This window comes from Sinocyclocheilus anshuiensis, unplaced genomic scaffold (genome assembly GCF_001515605.1).
Source record: "Sinocyclocheilus anshuiensis isolate Anshui unplaced genomic scaffold, SAMN03320099.WGS_v1.1 scaffold366, whole genome shotgun sequence".
Taxonomy (NCBI): domain Eukaryota; kingdom Metazoa; phylum Chordata; class Actinopteri; order Cypriniformes; family Cyprinidae; genus Sinocyclocheilus; species Sinocyclocheilus anshuiensis.
In genome coordinates, this window is record NW_015547673.1 from 453,868 (window position 1) to 468,606 (window position 14,739).

General features: G+C 36.8%; 1 protein-coding gene across 1 annotated transcript; it reads right to left on the bottom strand.

Annotated features, from left to right (window-relative positions):
- Positions 1 to 214: 214 nt before the first annotated feature.
- On the bottom strand, positions 215 to 13,468 carry LOC107702828 (protein NLRC3-like). Its single transcript, XM_016505245.1, has 6 exons — positions 13,385 to 13,468; positions 10,988 to 12,832; positions 8,619 to 8,792; positions 2,838 to 3,011; positions 844 to 890; positions 215 to 741 (listed from the first exon to the last, which is right to left on the bottom strand). The coding sequence occupies exons 1-6, from the start codon at positions 13,432 to 13,434 to the stop codon at positions 215 to 217; spliced, it is 2,817 nt and encodes a 938-aa protein (XP_016360731.1). The 5' UTR covers positions 13,435 to 13,468.
- Positions 13,469 to 14,739: the final 1,271 nt, after the last annotated feature.

Sequence of the window (14,739 nt, forward strand, 5' to 3'; positions counted from 1 at the left end):
TTATATCTCTTCATTGTGTTTGGGGCCCCCCCCTGGACGAGCGAGCATAGGCACGTGCCTAGAATGCCTATGCGTAAATCCGGCCCTGGATCCATCACTGTTTCAAGAAAACAGTCTATTAGAGCAAACATACTCTGTGACTGCTAGAGGGAATTATTATCCTTCTTTCTCAGCAGAGAAAGTTTTGGATTAGTCATAATGCTCCTGAAGGCTTTTAAATATGAAATAGGGATATAGAGGAGTCAAAAACTGCAAATCCAGCATAGACCGGTTCAGTAAATGTGGTGTTGAATGTGTGTAAGTGTGTGAGTGTGTGTGTGCCAGAGACACTGTAGAAGGACAGCGTGCCGGCCGGCCAGTCCAGATACACTCCTACTCTCTGAGACAGGCGTGAAGGGACAGACACGTCTGTGCTGTTATTATTGTGCCAAGCACTGAATCTATCGAGAGTACAAAAAAGACTCCATGACTTTTCATTGCGTCCAAATCTGCATTCACTCCCTCCTTTCCTGCTGATTCCTTTATATGTTACTGCAATATACGTCCACCCGCTCCATTCAGCCTCCCAGTAACAGCGTCCAGTCAGACTCTCTCTACACAAAACCTGCTCGTAGTTCTCAAATCTCTCTGGATGATCAGGATATGACTGTCCCTTTTTCACATCTGTTACCTTTTTGTTTCCCTCAGTCAGAGAGAGACGATTGTGTGCTGTGTTTGGATCCAGTGTAAGGTTGCATACATCTGAAGGGCAGGTTTGATGAGAGATTAGAATTGTATTAAGGATAGTTGTATTAAGTTAAATGTACAGCATATTAGATTGTGTAAAGAATGATTTAGTCTTACATTTTGCCAGTCTTGGTATGATCCTCAAATGTCCTCCATGATCCAAACTAAACAAGACAAATATATGCACACATCAGGGATAGTAAACATTTGATTTCTTAAATAAAGTGTCAGAGAAAGAGGACATTTGTTATTACTCTTATGGCCCACACATTCCACTGGATCTCATTCTACCTAAGAATGGGTGTTTTTTCATAACATCACTGAAAAACACAAAATCTATAGGATGTTTGGTAAGGCCTTACAATATGGTTATACGAGTTAACATTAGTAAACCACATTAGTTAGCAAGCACTTGTTGATCATGGTTTATGTTAATTACAACGTACAGTTGTAAAAAATAATATTAAAATTAGTATTCTTTAACATTAGTTAATGCATTATTAACTAATAATGAACAACTGTATTATCATAACTAACATTAACCAGGATTAATGAAACATACATAACTTTTTTTGTATTAATCTACAAAATAAACATTATATTTTGTCATGACAAAATTACATATATCTCAGTATATACCTTTTAATTATGTATCTTATATTATTATGTGGAAAAAATAAAGGTAATTGAACTGTTAAGCACCTACAGTACAGTATAAGCAAGTCCATCTGTCAAAAACATGTGTTCAAACAAGCATGAGAGATGAACTGCAAACACATATGCTACCATTAGGGAGACCTGAGGTCACGTATTAAGTTTCATTTTAAAATGGTAAAGTGTTGCCAAGATACAGCTGTCTAGAACATTTCATTACCCGATTTGACACACTTGTAGTGTTATAAAAATGCAACTGTTTACTGAGCTTTATTTTGAATTTCAAAATACTTTGCATTTTAAAATAAACTTCTAAATGTCAGTTCAATAGTCCCTATAACAGACGACACAATTTAATAATTGTGGTGCTTCTAATTAAGTGATAAATGCAGTTGTAAATGGTATACAAAATACACATACTTTGCACAAATAAAATGTTCAACTGTTTTCTACCAAATTTTTTTAAATATCCATGATAACAATACCATGCATATTACCGCAACATACAACCAAATACCACCATATGTCTAGTCTATCTAGTCTAATTTCATGATATTCGAATAAAAGGTCTAGGAAAAGTTTTAAAAATACGTAGGTTAGATATGCTAATTAGCAGACAATCAAAATGACTGACCATGTAAAAGTTGGTATTATTGTATTCCACATAACCCAAGGAATAAAAAGACCGGGCTCATGAATTTAGGTCTGTCATCAAAAGTCTAATTTCGGGACCAGGTAGCTCTGCTCCAAACTGTCCATGCACCCTACCACGGTAGTTTGTATCGATATACCAAATTGTTGCTGATGCCGGGCACACACTGCACGACTTTCAAAGTCATCAGATTGCTGCTCTTCTCACACTGCATGACTGTCTGGGGAACCATCTAGTTGTTGTTGTGTACACACTACATGATGGAACAGCGACAGGGAGTCACACATTACATTTGTAACTTTTTAATAGGAAGAATCGCTGCCCTGTATTGTTTTCTCTCATTGGCTGTAGGTTATTGCCGATGTAATTATCAGTCAAAACACATTTCACACTGCAGAACTAATTTCTCAATATCTCACTGGCATCTGTGATGCATCGGTGCTTCTCTCAGATTGCGTCTTTGATAACACATACTATGCGATTATCACATACGTGAACAAGCACTGATTTGCCTCCGATTTCAGGCATTTGTCGGTGATTCCCACAAAACTGTTGGTGATTGAAAATTGGGGATAAAATCGTGAAGTGTGTGCCCAGCATGAGATATATACTGACCTATATTCTACCTATTAGAGAAATTCAATGATGCCTTACAAAGAAACCAGTGGTACCAGTGGTATCCATGCTCTGAAGATGCCATGACAAATATGATGATCTGATGAAAGCTGTCTGAGTTATCAAAAGGAGGAAGAGGAAGAACAACGGTAATGACAATACCAAACAGAATGAGAGTACTTCAACGTACTTGAGTATCTCCAGTCTACAGTTGGGGTCCTTAAGTCTCTCAGAGAGCAGCTTCACTCCTGAATCTCCTGGGTGATTGTAGCTCAGATCCAGCTCTCTCAGGTGTGAGGGATTTGAACTCAGAGCTGAAGCCAGATAACGGCAGCCTTCATCTGTCACCATACAGCCTGATAATCTACAGATTAAGTCATTAGATTTTAAACTGGTACAATTGAATTGTAAATGCTCATCCTAGAAAAACCTTTAGCATCATCCGTTAAATTCAGGGTTTATTCAGACATCACTGAATCAACATTCAGGACTTTTTGATTATGATACTTTTCAAGAAACTTTTTTTTTTCAAGGCCTGACAAAGCAGAAGTGTAAATCATTGTGGCTGAAGTATGGAGCCGAAACAGTCAGCGTTAAACACTTGTCAATGAAAGATGCATACAGGTGCATCTCAATAAATTAGAATGTCATGGAAAAGTTCATTTATTTCAGTAATTCAACTCAAAGTGTGAAACTCGTGTATTAAATAAATTCAATGCACACCGACTGAAGTAGTTTAAGTCTTTGGTTCTTTTAATTGTGATGATTTTGGCTCACATTTAACAAAAACCCACCAATTCACTATCTCAACAAATTACAATACTTCATAAGACCAATAAAAAAAACATTTTTAGTGAATTGTTGGCCTTCTGGAAAGTATGTTCATTTACTGTACATGTACTCAATACTTGGTAGGGGCTCCTTTTGCTTTAATTACTGCCTCAATTCGGCGTGGCATGGAGGTGATCAGTTTGTGGCACTGCTGAGGTGGTATGGAAGCCCAGGTTTCTTTGACAGTGGCCTTCAGCTCATCTGCATTTTTTGGTCTCTTGTTTCTCATTGTTCCTCTTGACAATACCCCATAGATTCTCTACGGGGTTTAGGTCTGGTGAGCTTGCTGGCCAGTCAAGCACACCAACACCATGACACCTGTAGCTGTTTAAAATAGTCGTTATAATTTTTCAGTCAGTTCATTTTCCTCCACTTTTAAATTGTACTCAAAACTCTGATATTGTTAATTACTAACAATATCTGTAAAATTAACAACTCGGCTGTTGTTTTAAGTATTATGCCATTAACAACACAATACAGTAATTCTCATTTTTTTTATACAGAAAAAACTATTATTTATAGAATATTTTTCTGCTTTCTTAAATTACATAGAAATGTATGTAAAATTACAATAATTATGGCAATAATAATTTGTGAAATCACCACAAGATGGTGCAGATGGAACCATTGCTCACACTATTTAAAAGTAAAAGAACTAGTCAAATGACTAGCAGCAAAAAATTATGCTGTTACCTCGACATATTATATTGCACGCAATGTCGCCTAGACATAATTCGAATAAAGTTTATTATGAATAAACGTTAAAAGAATATGTAAGAACATATAATATAGGTCTATAAAAAACAGGTTTATCCATCCCACAGTCATGTAAATCCTTTAACTGATCATTTCTTTTGTTTCTCTAATATTTGTATATTATTATTATTATTAATTTTCATATTTTTTATTAATTATGTATTTGCTTTATTTTCCCTTCATTTAAATCTCTTTACCTAATTAACATTCTGAATATGACTTAATATGTTTTGTAAATACTGTAAATGCCTGATCATACCAATAAAGTTTTGACCTTATGGCATGCATTTCTGTAGCCAGTAGCCTATGTTACGATAAATGAGTATCTGTTTTCATTTACAAATGTATAGATAAGCTACCTTGTGCCCTTGACAGCATTCAAATGAAGTTTGAATAATTTGTTATTATTAACAGGCTATGTTAAAAGAATAGCCTATAGCTACACAAATACCGGCTGCAGTCATGTCCTCATCTCATATATAAAACACCTGTAATTCACAACTACTTGCTAAGGAACTCGCATTAACTTGAACTCGAAGTAGCCTTCTTGACAAGTTTGGATGAGCAAGGGCAAAACGCACAAGATATAGTATTTTCAGTGCCCTGTAGTTGGCAAAAGGATGAATTTAACATATAATATTTCATTCTATTTCGGCTAATTGATAGACTATAATTATAAACACTATAGTGTTTCATTGCAAAATGAATCCCAAAGTCAAAACTTTATTGGCATAATTGTCAGGCAATAACAGCTGCAAAATATATGACAGCGCATTAATAATACAAACATAATTATACAGAACGTTAATTAGGTAAAGAGATACATGAATTTAAAGGGCATAAAAATAACAATAAATAAATACACAGGCCTAACCAGTTATATAATAAAATAAAATTATTATTATATTAGTAAATAAATAAATAAATGCTTAGTAAATGGATTTAAGAGACTGTGGGTTGGGATGGATAAAATATTTTCTTGAAGGCCTATATTATTTTATGATGTTACACATTCTTTTAACATTTATTCAGAACAACATAGGCCTACTTCATTCGAATGCCGTCTAGGTGACAAATATTTTGAATTAAAAAATTCAAAATTAAAAAAAACAATTTAGAATTAAAATAATAATAATGTTAATACATTTTAAAATATTAATACCCCCTCAGAGTCCCTGGAAATCGCGATCCAGAGGAGCGGTTTTTCAGCTGGGCCTACCTCTGGTCTAGTGCCCTGGGCACGTGCCTGGTAGGCCTGTGTTAATCCGGCCCTGGTCGTTACCACGACAAAATGATCTTGTGGCCATGACATATTATCACATTCCCACGAGTTAATATGTTGTGGCCACAACAAAACTAAGTAAACCGAACATGTCCCCTCCTGGTCACCATATCAAATGTCTGGCTGCAACAGAACATTAAACAGATCTCTCAAGATCTCAGCATCTTCACTTATTACTAACCAGTTTGACATTTCATAGAAAAGTTCTTGTTGAGAATTAACAGAGGTTTAGATGTTACTGTTTTATTGAAAATAGGAAAGTTTGATTTCACCATGATAAAGATCAGTATTTGCTTTGGCTGGGATCTTGCCCTTTGATTTCTTAAACATTAGTTTTTCTCTTGCTGCTTTAACTGTGTGTTTTTGAAGCACATTCCATAAAGCAACAAATGCAAGAGAAACTCTGATCAGGTGATGTTGGCTACTTCTTGCTGATGATATTGCCATCATGTGTTGGCCTGATTCACTGAACTCATCCAGAGGCTAGTCTCAGAGTTCATTAGACGTTAATTTGACATTATTTACCGCAGCTTTGTGATATTATGGCATCATGAGATGAGATATACATCTGAACAAGTATGCAGCAAATTTAAACATTTTATAACTAGTGAAGTCAACTGTTACAGGTATAATAATAATCCAATTAATCACTTCAGACTCTATAGCCAACAAAGAAAGTGTGGATAATTTTTTTAGAGTCATTGTTGTCCTCAGCTCTTTTATCTTTAGCTTATGTTTATTATACAAAACAATTTTTAAATGTTCTTTTACTCCCTTAAAAGAAACGTGTAAAAAGGGTGTTTTCCGAAATGCGACAATGAGTGCATGATCTAGTTTGTAATAACACATACAGTGCTTATCAAATTGATTAGACCACCACCCAATGCAAGGTTTTTGCCACAGCTGCCCTAAATTAACAGTATTGGTGATTACCAAAATAATTTTTGATGTTTCTCTAATGGTTATTCCACACCAGTATGTGTAAGCTCTTTAGTCACATTAGTGTTTCTAATGCTAAAATATAATTAATTATTGTTGGGATTTAATAGATTCAAAGATAGATCGCACAAAAGTTCAAAAGTAAGTCTTTGGGAACAACTAGAAACTCTTTGCAAGTCAATAACAACAGAGACTGTGGAAAAGTACATAAAAAAATGCCAGCAAGAATGCAAGTCAAGGCCAATGGAGGACATACAAAATAAAAATAAAATACACATAATATAATATACTTACAATAATATACTTATAAGTTTTTTGGTTGTGTGTGAATAAAGACTACTTAGTTGTTTCAGTATTTTGTCTCATTAAGTACAATAAAATCTTTAGTTTTAAACAAGTTTTTGACAGGATGTCTAAAAAAAATGTAAGCACTGTATATAGCTACATAGTTTTGTGAGGATTTGAACTGAAAATCTTACAAACTCACTTGTTTACACTATGCCCCTTTCTTGATTGCCAACTGCTGAAATTTAGTGGATTCACACAACAATGAGTGAGTGAGTCACCTTTATTTATATAGAGCTTTATACAATACAGATTGTGTCAAAGCAGCTTTACAGTGTCAAACAGGAAAATAGGTAGTTTCATTTCGGCTGATCTCCTAGGATCTGTTTGAGTAATATGGGCATTTAAACGAAAACGCACGATCTCACGCAGTATGTGTGAATCCGGAGATAGACAGTATTGGGGAAAGTTACTTTTAAAAGTAATGCATTACAATATTGCGTTACTCCCTAAAAAAGTAACTAATTACGTTACTTAGTTACTTTTTATGGAAAGTAATGCGTTATATTACTTTTGTGTTACTTTCGCGTTACTTTTTAAATATGAACAGGCCTTGATTGTTTTTAATATAAGACGTTCTATTTATAGCAAATATAAAAGCCGTTTCACACCAAAAAGTGTAATGAATAAACCTCAGGCTGAAGCAAAAGTACACTGAACAAAATTATAAATGCAACACTAGCTGATCATTTCCTGCTTTTATGAAGCATACACGATGGGCTCTGATTGATTAGCTGGCCCAGTGTGTTGTGATAGAGCGTGTGCAGAGCAGGGGACGTGAGGAACAGGATGAGAACGCTGCTTTAGAACATTCACAAACTTGTGAATCCATTAGAATCATTAGAAGACAGAATCGCGATTCATATATGAATAGATTTTTACATGCACCTCTTTTTCTCTTCCTCTTCTCTAAAGCAGCACAGCATGGCCTCGCCCCCTTTGCTATTCATTTTGATTAATACTAAATCTGTTTTTTGTGAGTGGGATGAATTAATGCACATTCACATTTAGTCTAGAACTACAGTAGCATCATGTTCACACAGCGCACACAATTCCTCTGCACTTCCGATTTCTCCCAATATGGGGACAGGAGACTTGTCAGTCAATAAATGGGAAAACAAAGTAACTGGCATTACTTTTTTGAAAAAGTAACTCAGATATTTTCTTGTAAATTAAAAAAGTAATGCGTTACTTTACTAGTTACTTGAAAAAAGTAATCTGATTATGTAACTCGCATTACTTGTAATGAGTTACCCCCAACACTGGAGATAGATTGCACGTCCGCTGATTCACGCAGGGAAAAAAAATAAAAAATTCAACAAACCATTCAGGGAACTTACGTTCTGATGAAAGGGTATATATAGGCCATGACATTTGAGAATGCATCGCTTGTCTTACCGGAGAAAAATTATTTGAGTGGTGCCCCCCTGGATGTGGTGACCCTGGGCAATTACTCATATGTTTAATCCACATATTGGTAGAATCACAGCTGGGGGTTGGGGGAGGCACTGTGTCCACCCCATAACTTGTAAAAATCTAGGGTTATAGCGCCACTTAGCAGTCAAGAGCAGAAACATTTCCCACCACAACTGCAGCAGTAAAAAAAAAATACTGGTTGGGTGACCCACCCTACCCACAAATTACAAACATGATTACATATTATGAAAATGAATTACTATTAACAAGAACACAAATAACACTAGCAAGAGCCTTAATCCACTAAACGTTGGGATGCTGATGACTCAATTACCTTTAATTAAATTAATTTATAAAAGTAACCTGAATATTAAACTCAGTACAGACTTTACCCTCACTCACCTCAGTATCTCCAGTCTGCAGTTTGGACTCTTGAGTCCTTCAGAGAGCAGCTTCACTCCTGAATCTTGCAGGTCATTGTTACTCAGGTCCAGCTCTCTCAAGGGTGAGTCTGATGATTGGAGAGCTGAGACCACAATTTTATACCAGTAATCAGTGAGATTACAACCAGCAAGACTGTAAAGGAGTAAAAAAAAAATGTAAGTAAAAAAAGAGTAAAAATTTCAATTGAGTCTAATAAATAACAAAAAAAACAGTCAGTGATAAACAACAATTCAAATTCTTTTACAGCTAGAAAAACAGCTTACAGCTTTTTTTTTACAGCTTTTCTGTTGTAAGCTTTACAACATCAACACTCAAAGCCACTCATGCAAATGGCAAGTGTTTCTATTATTTTCTATTATTCTATTATTATTAATTGTGCTGCCCAGAATCAAAAGAATTCCAATTCTTAACCCATAAGTGTTGCTAATGTTTAACCTGTGTCAGATTCTCCCTTTCCTCAATCCTCCGTTTATAAACCACTCATGCTGTTAGGTTCAGTTATGCTCGCTAAGATTTCAAAATCTAGAAATATCATCATATTGAGAGACACAGGGGCAGCACAGTCTCTCATGCTAGACATTACTACAATTCTCAGCCAAGACTTACACAGGAGTTAAAGACCCAGAATCACACCAAGATTCCTGACTTGATTTTTGTTTGTTTGTTGAACCCTAGAGCCAAGGTATTCGTTCACCTCGAGCAGTTCATCTTTTTTCCAAATACAATGACTTCAGGTTTGTCTTTGTTTAACTGAAGAAAGTTTTGGCACATCCAACTGTTAATTTCATCTGGGAATCAATGGGGCTGTAGTCACTGAGCGACAGGGCTAGGTAGATCTGGGTGTCAACTTCATAGCTGTGGCAAGTAATTTGGTTCTTTCTCATTATTTGGGTCAGTGAGACCATATACAAGTTCAGCAAAAGTGGTGCAAGAATTAAGCCTTGTGGGACTCTGCATGTCATGGATGACTACTTATGGTCACCGAGGTTCACATAGTAACCCCTCCCTTCTAAGTATGACCTGAACCATTTGAGGAAAGCCCTGCAAAGTTTTCCAGCCTGTCAAGAAGTATGTTGTGATTGGCAGTGTCAAATGCAGCACTGAGATCAAGTCGTACAAGCACTGATATTTTGCCAGTATCTGTATTTAGGCATTTATCATGTTTATGTCTCTGTACTATGATGTGGTCTGAAACCACACTGAAAATTGTCCAAGCATCCATTCAAGCTTAAGAATTTGTTCAGGTGACTGAAAACAACTTTTTTAATAATCTTGCCAATGAAAGGAAGCTTTGAGTTTGGTCTGTAGTTGCTCAATATGGTGTTATTTAGATTGCTCTTTTTTAGGAGGGACTTAACTGCAGTTTTCAGGGACTTTGGAAAAATGCTTTAGATGCTTTAGATGCAGTTTTAAGATGCTGTATAGTTTCTTTCAACATCAACTGCCTCGAAATCAGACATAGTAACTAATTTCTGAAGTTTTGGTCGAGTCTGTCTGACCTCAGTGCAACATAAGGATGTGCTGATTGCCTTTCTGATATTATTGATCTTTACAAAAAAAGAAAGCAAACTCATTGCATTTAAAGCCTTAGACTTTCTATTACTTAACAATAGATGTAGAGTAAGCTCAGGCACAGTGGAGAAAGTTACTGTTATCATAGTGGGGACCCAACACATATGGAGTTTTCTCCACCTTACATAACAGGATAAATCATGGAATATATACAGTTATTGTAATGTCTGTTCCCAGAGGAGGATGGGTCTCCCCTGCTGACTCTGGTTCCTCCCAAAGTTTTTCTCCCTCTACACTAATATCATATTAGGGAGTATTCCTTGCTGATGGAGGATACACAGTTCCAGATTTGGGAGGTCCCACATGTTTATTTTACATGTATAGTGTGAGCAGTCAAGTCACAGCTCGACGATTGGACCATATAGTGTGAGCACATAAATTTGGCTTTCCATCGCATGTGGCTTACTCGTACAGTAAGAGTTGGTATTTAACAAAAACATTGCTGAAATTGCACAGTGTATGCCTGGCTTGAGCCTAGATTAATGGTAACATTTTGGTTTAGCCAGGATTAGTCTGTAAGCATTTTTAAATACCACCTTAGTTGAGAGTCTGCCACATCTGACAGTACCATGCCAAAATGTATAAGAACAGCTGAAATTTGTAAAAAACAAACAAAAAAAAAACTACGTCATATACATTGATTACTGATGAACAGGCGTGGAAACACTTTTCAACTTTTTAAAAAACAATTATTTACATAATTTAACTCTCAAATAAATTAGTTTTGTAAAATAACGGGTCAGCATAATACTCACAGAGCCTTTCTGCAGTTGACCACAGCTGGTATAAGTCTTCTTCTGCCCTCCTCTGTTGTGTTGTATTTCTTTAAGTCCAGCACATCCAGCACCTCTTCTGATATCTGAAGCATGTAGGCTATTGCTGAGCAGTGAGCAGCAGAGAGTTTATTCACAAAGTGTTTCTCTGATTTCAGAAACTCCTGAATCTCTCTGAACAGAGTCTGATCATTCACTTCAAGCAGACAGAGGAACAGATTGATGGATCTGTCAGCTGAGATATTTTTGTCACTTATGATTTTGTTTTTGATGTACTGTGTGGTTTTCCTGATGGTCTCTGAGCTGTTCTCTGTGTGTGTCAGTAGATCTTGTAAGAGTATCTGACAGGATTCCAGTGATATGCCCAGCAGGAATCGCAGAAAAAGATCCATGCCTCCACTCTTGCTCATTAGAGCTTTTTTGACTACTCTTTTATGCAGATCATACAGTGAATCAAATAGTGTTTCTGTAGCGCTACTTATATAGAAGTAAAACACATAGAAAGCAGCCAGAAACTCCTGAAAGCTCAGATGTACAAAGCAGTAGACTTTCCTCTGATGAATGACAGATTCCTCCTTAAAGATCTCAGTGCAAATCCCAGAATACACTGAGGCCTCCGTGACGTCTATGCCACACTCTCTAAGGTCCTCCTCATAGAACATGACATTACCATTCATTAGCTGTTTGAAAGCCAGTTCAGCAAGTTTCACAATCACTTCTCTGTTGGACTGCAGGAGTTTTTCTGGATCTCTCTCATCATACTTCTGATTCCTTATGTTGATCTGAATTAGCAGGAAGTGGATGTACATTTCAGTCAGAGTTTTAGGGATTTCTGCTCTGTGATCTTGTTTGAGAATGTTTTGAAGCACAGTGGCTGAGATCCAACAGAAGACTGGTATGTGGCACATGATATGGAGGCTTCTTGCTCCTCTAATGTGTGAGATGATTCTGCTAGCTTGATGCTGATCACTGATTCTCTTCCTGAAATATTCCTCCTTCTGAGGGTCAGTGAACCCCTGAATTTCTGTCAGACGCTTGATGAATTTAGAGGGGATCTGGTTGGCTGCTGCTGGTCTGGAGGTGATCCAGATGAGAGCAGATGGAAGCAGCTCTCCTGTGATGAGGTTTGTCATCAACACACCCACTGATGAAGCCTCAGTCACATCAGAAACTTTCTGACTGTCTAAAAACATCAGTGTACTTCTGCTTTCATCTAGACCATCAAAGATGAACACAACTTTACACTTCTCATAAATCTTTGAATCCAGATCTCGAAGTTCAGGATGAAAGTCAAGCAGAAGTCTGTGAAGACTGTACTGCTCATCTTTAATCAAGTTCAGCTCTCGGAATGAAAACACAAACATGAAATCTACATCCTGATTGGCTTTTCCCTCAGCCCAATCCAGAATGAACTTTTGCACAGAGACTGTTTTCCCAATTCCAGCAATCCCTTTTGTAAGAACAGTCTTTATTTCTTCTTTCCTCATTCTTTTATTTGTCTTATATCTTGGTTCAGGTAAGAGATCAAAGATATCATTGCAGTTGATTGGAGTGTCTTGTAAGTGTTGCGTTCTGGGCGTTTTCTCCATATGTGAAACCTCATGTTCTTCATTCACCCATTCATTCTCTCCCTCTATGATGTAGAGCTGTGTGTAAATCCTGTGCAGGAGGGTTTGATTCTCTTGTAGTTTGATTCCATCAAATAAGCTCTCATAATTTTTCTTCATGCTGGTTTTGTGAGTCTCTTTGACTTTCTGCAGAACATTATCCACTGGTTGGTGTGAATCCTGTTGCAGGTCTCCAGTCTGACCATCTCTTTCCGCATTACTGAAATCAGGAGAAAAGTACCACATAGTAAGTGCTCTTATTTGAAGTGACACCACATTAAAGTGTGTTTAATTTACTCTCTTTTAGATAAAACATGCAAGTAGCTACTGTCACAATCATTTTACTGACTGGTCTTTATCTGTCTTTTTCTGATGTAAAGAATGGAGTTCCTCACCAATTTGGTTTCTTACATAATGTAATGATGCATAGCAGGCATTCAAGGAATATACGATATACTTCCTTTGTGTAATGACATTTTAACATCTCAAAATGAATGAGATAAAAAATATGTTAATATATGTTATATATAATGCTAATATATAAACATAATACAAATTGTACAGAGCTGTCCTCTGATTTTACAAATGGAGAGGATACCTTACTAGAACTTCTGTGATGACTTGGTGCCTGACTTGAATTCAGAAAAAGAATAAACACATTTTGACCACACTCCTTAATGTTAATTTTTGCTAATATTATATTTTCCAATTGCACTAGTGATTTCATCTGAAAAGCACACAAAGCTGCTCTTCACAGGCATGTTATACTCACACTGGGTCAGAGGTCACGGATTCTCTGAGATCAGGTGGATTTCGAGTCATGGATTTATTACTGTTAATAGACACACAACTGGGTTCTGGAGATGCTGCTGTCTCTCTTTGAACAGCATCACTATCCTCTCTTTTCTTCATTTTAGAGACAGTGTCCCTTTCCCCTCTGTCCTGACTGAGGTTCATTTTAGAAGCAGCGCCGATTTTCTCTCCCTCCAGGGAAAGTTATTGGGCCTGCAAATTCATAAATATTTGATGCATTACTAGGCATTATGCAACATTAACTGACATTAAAACTGAATACAAAACTTATCTGAAACACTGATTTTGGTTCAGGAATTGAGCTTACACAAAACGTGTCACAGCTGGACAATCTCAAAATGTTGGCTGGAGCTAAACTATGTATGTGGATAACCTGTTGTACAGGTAGAACAGCTTTCTCACTTTGTATGCTCACACACAAGCAATATGACTTGGGTAAGTAAAGCTTCTAGTACATATGCAAAAAAAAGCAATACACATTTATAGAAGGCACAATAAAGCTGATAGAAGACAGAAAAGACATGGTACAGATGATATGTACAACTATGCAATAGGTAAAACAATGGCAGAAGGTAAATATACAGGTAATAGAATAAATAGGAGAGAATTTCTATCATGAACAAGAAATTATATCCACATCGAAAAAAAAAATGCACTAGGCTGGATGATGGAGGCAATTAATTGTCAAATTTATTTGTAAAGCACTTTTTACAAAAATATTGTTTCAAATCAGCTTTATGGAGCATTTATTCATGAGAGGCATGGCCAGGCTGCTCCTGTGCCTGGATGTTCTGGTGCTCAGTGCTCTTTAGCACCAGAGAGCAACAGTTCAAAGAGTTTGTGGCTTGGGTACAAGGGGTCTGAAATTACTTTTCTTGCCCGTTTCCTCATTCTGTAAGAGTACAGGTCCTTTAAGGAAGGCAGGGGAGCACTAGTAGCTTTCTGTTAGCTGAACCAAACTAGAAAGTTATTACAGTTTTTGAAGTGCACAGACCACACTGGATTACCAGTGAGTAGAACGGCTTCAGCAGTTCCTATGGCAGGTTGAACTTCCTCAATATGGCACAGGAAGTACAGTCTCTGCTGGGCCTATTTTCACAATGGAGTCTATTGGCGCTTTTCCACTGCATGGTACGGCATGGTACCGTTACCAAAACGTGACGTGTAAACTCTGCTGATCACGGATTGGCCGGAGAGAATCGTAACTACCTGCGTCACTGAACTTGCGACACAAACACAACAGAACTGCTAGATTTAAATCAGCACAGCCAGCGAAGGATCGAACGCAACTGTTTTGAACGAGCGCACCTTTTT

Coding starts and splice junctions, on each gene's coding strand:
- LOC107702828 (XM_016505245.1), bottom strand. CDS start 13,434: ATGACTCGAAATCCACCTGATCTCAGAGAATCCGTGACCTCTGACCCA. Junction 8,793..10,987: donor GTCAACTGCAGAAAGGCTCT/GTGAGTATTATG, acceptor ACTCCTTTACAG/TCTTGCTGGTTGTAATCTCA. Junction 742..843: donor CATACCAAGACTGGCAAAAT/GTAAGACTAAAT, acceptor CCTGCCCTTCAG/ATGTATGCAACCTTACACTG.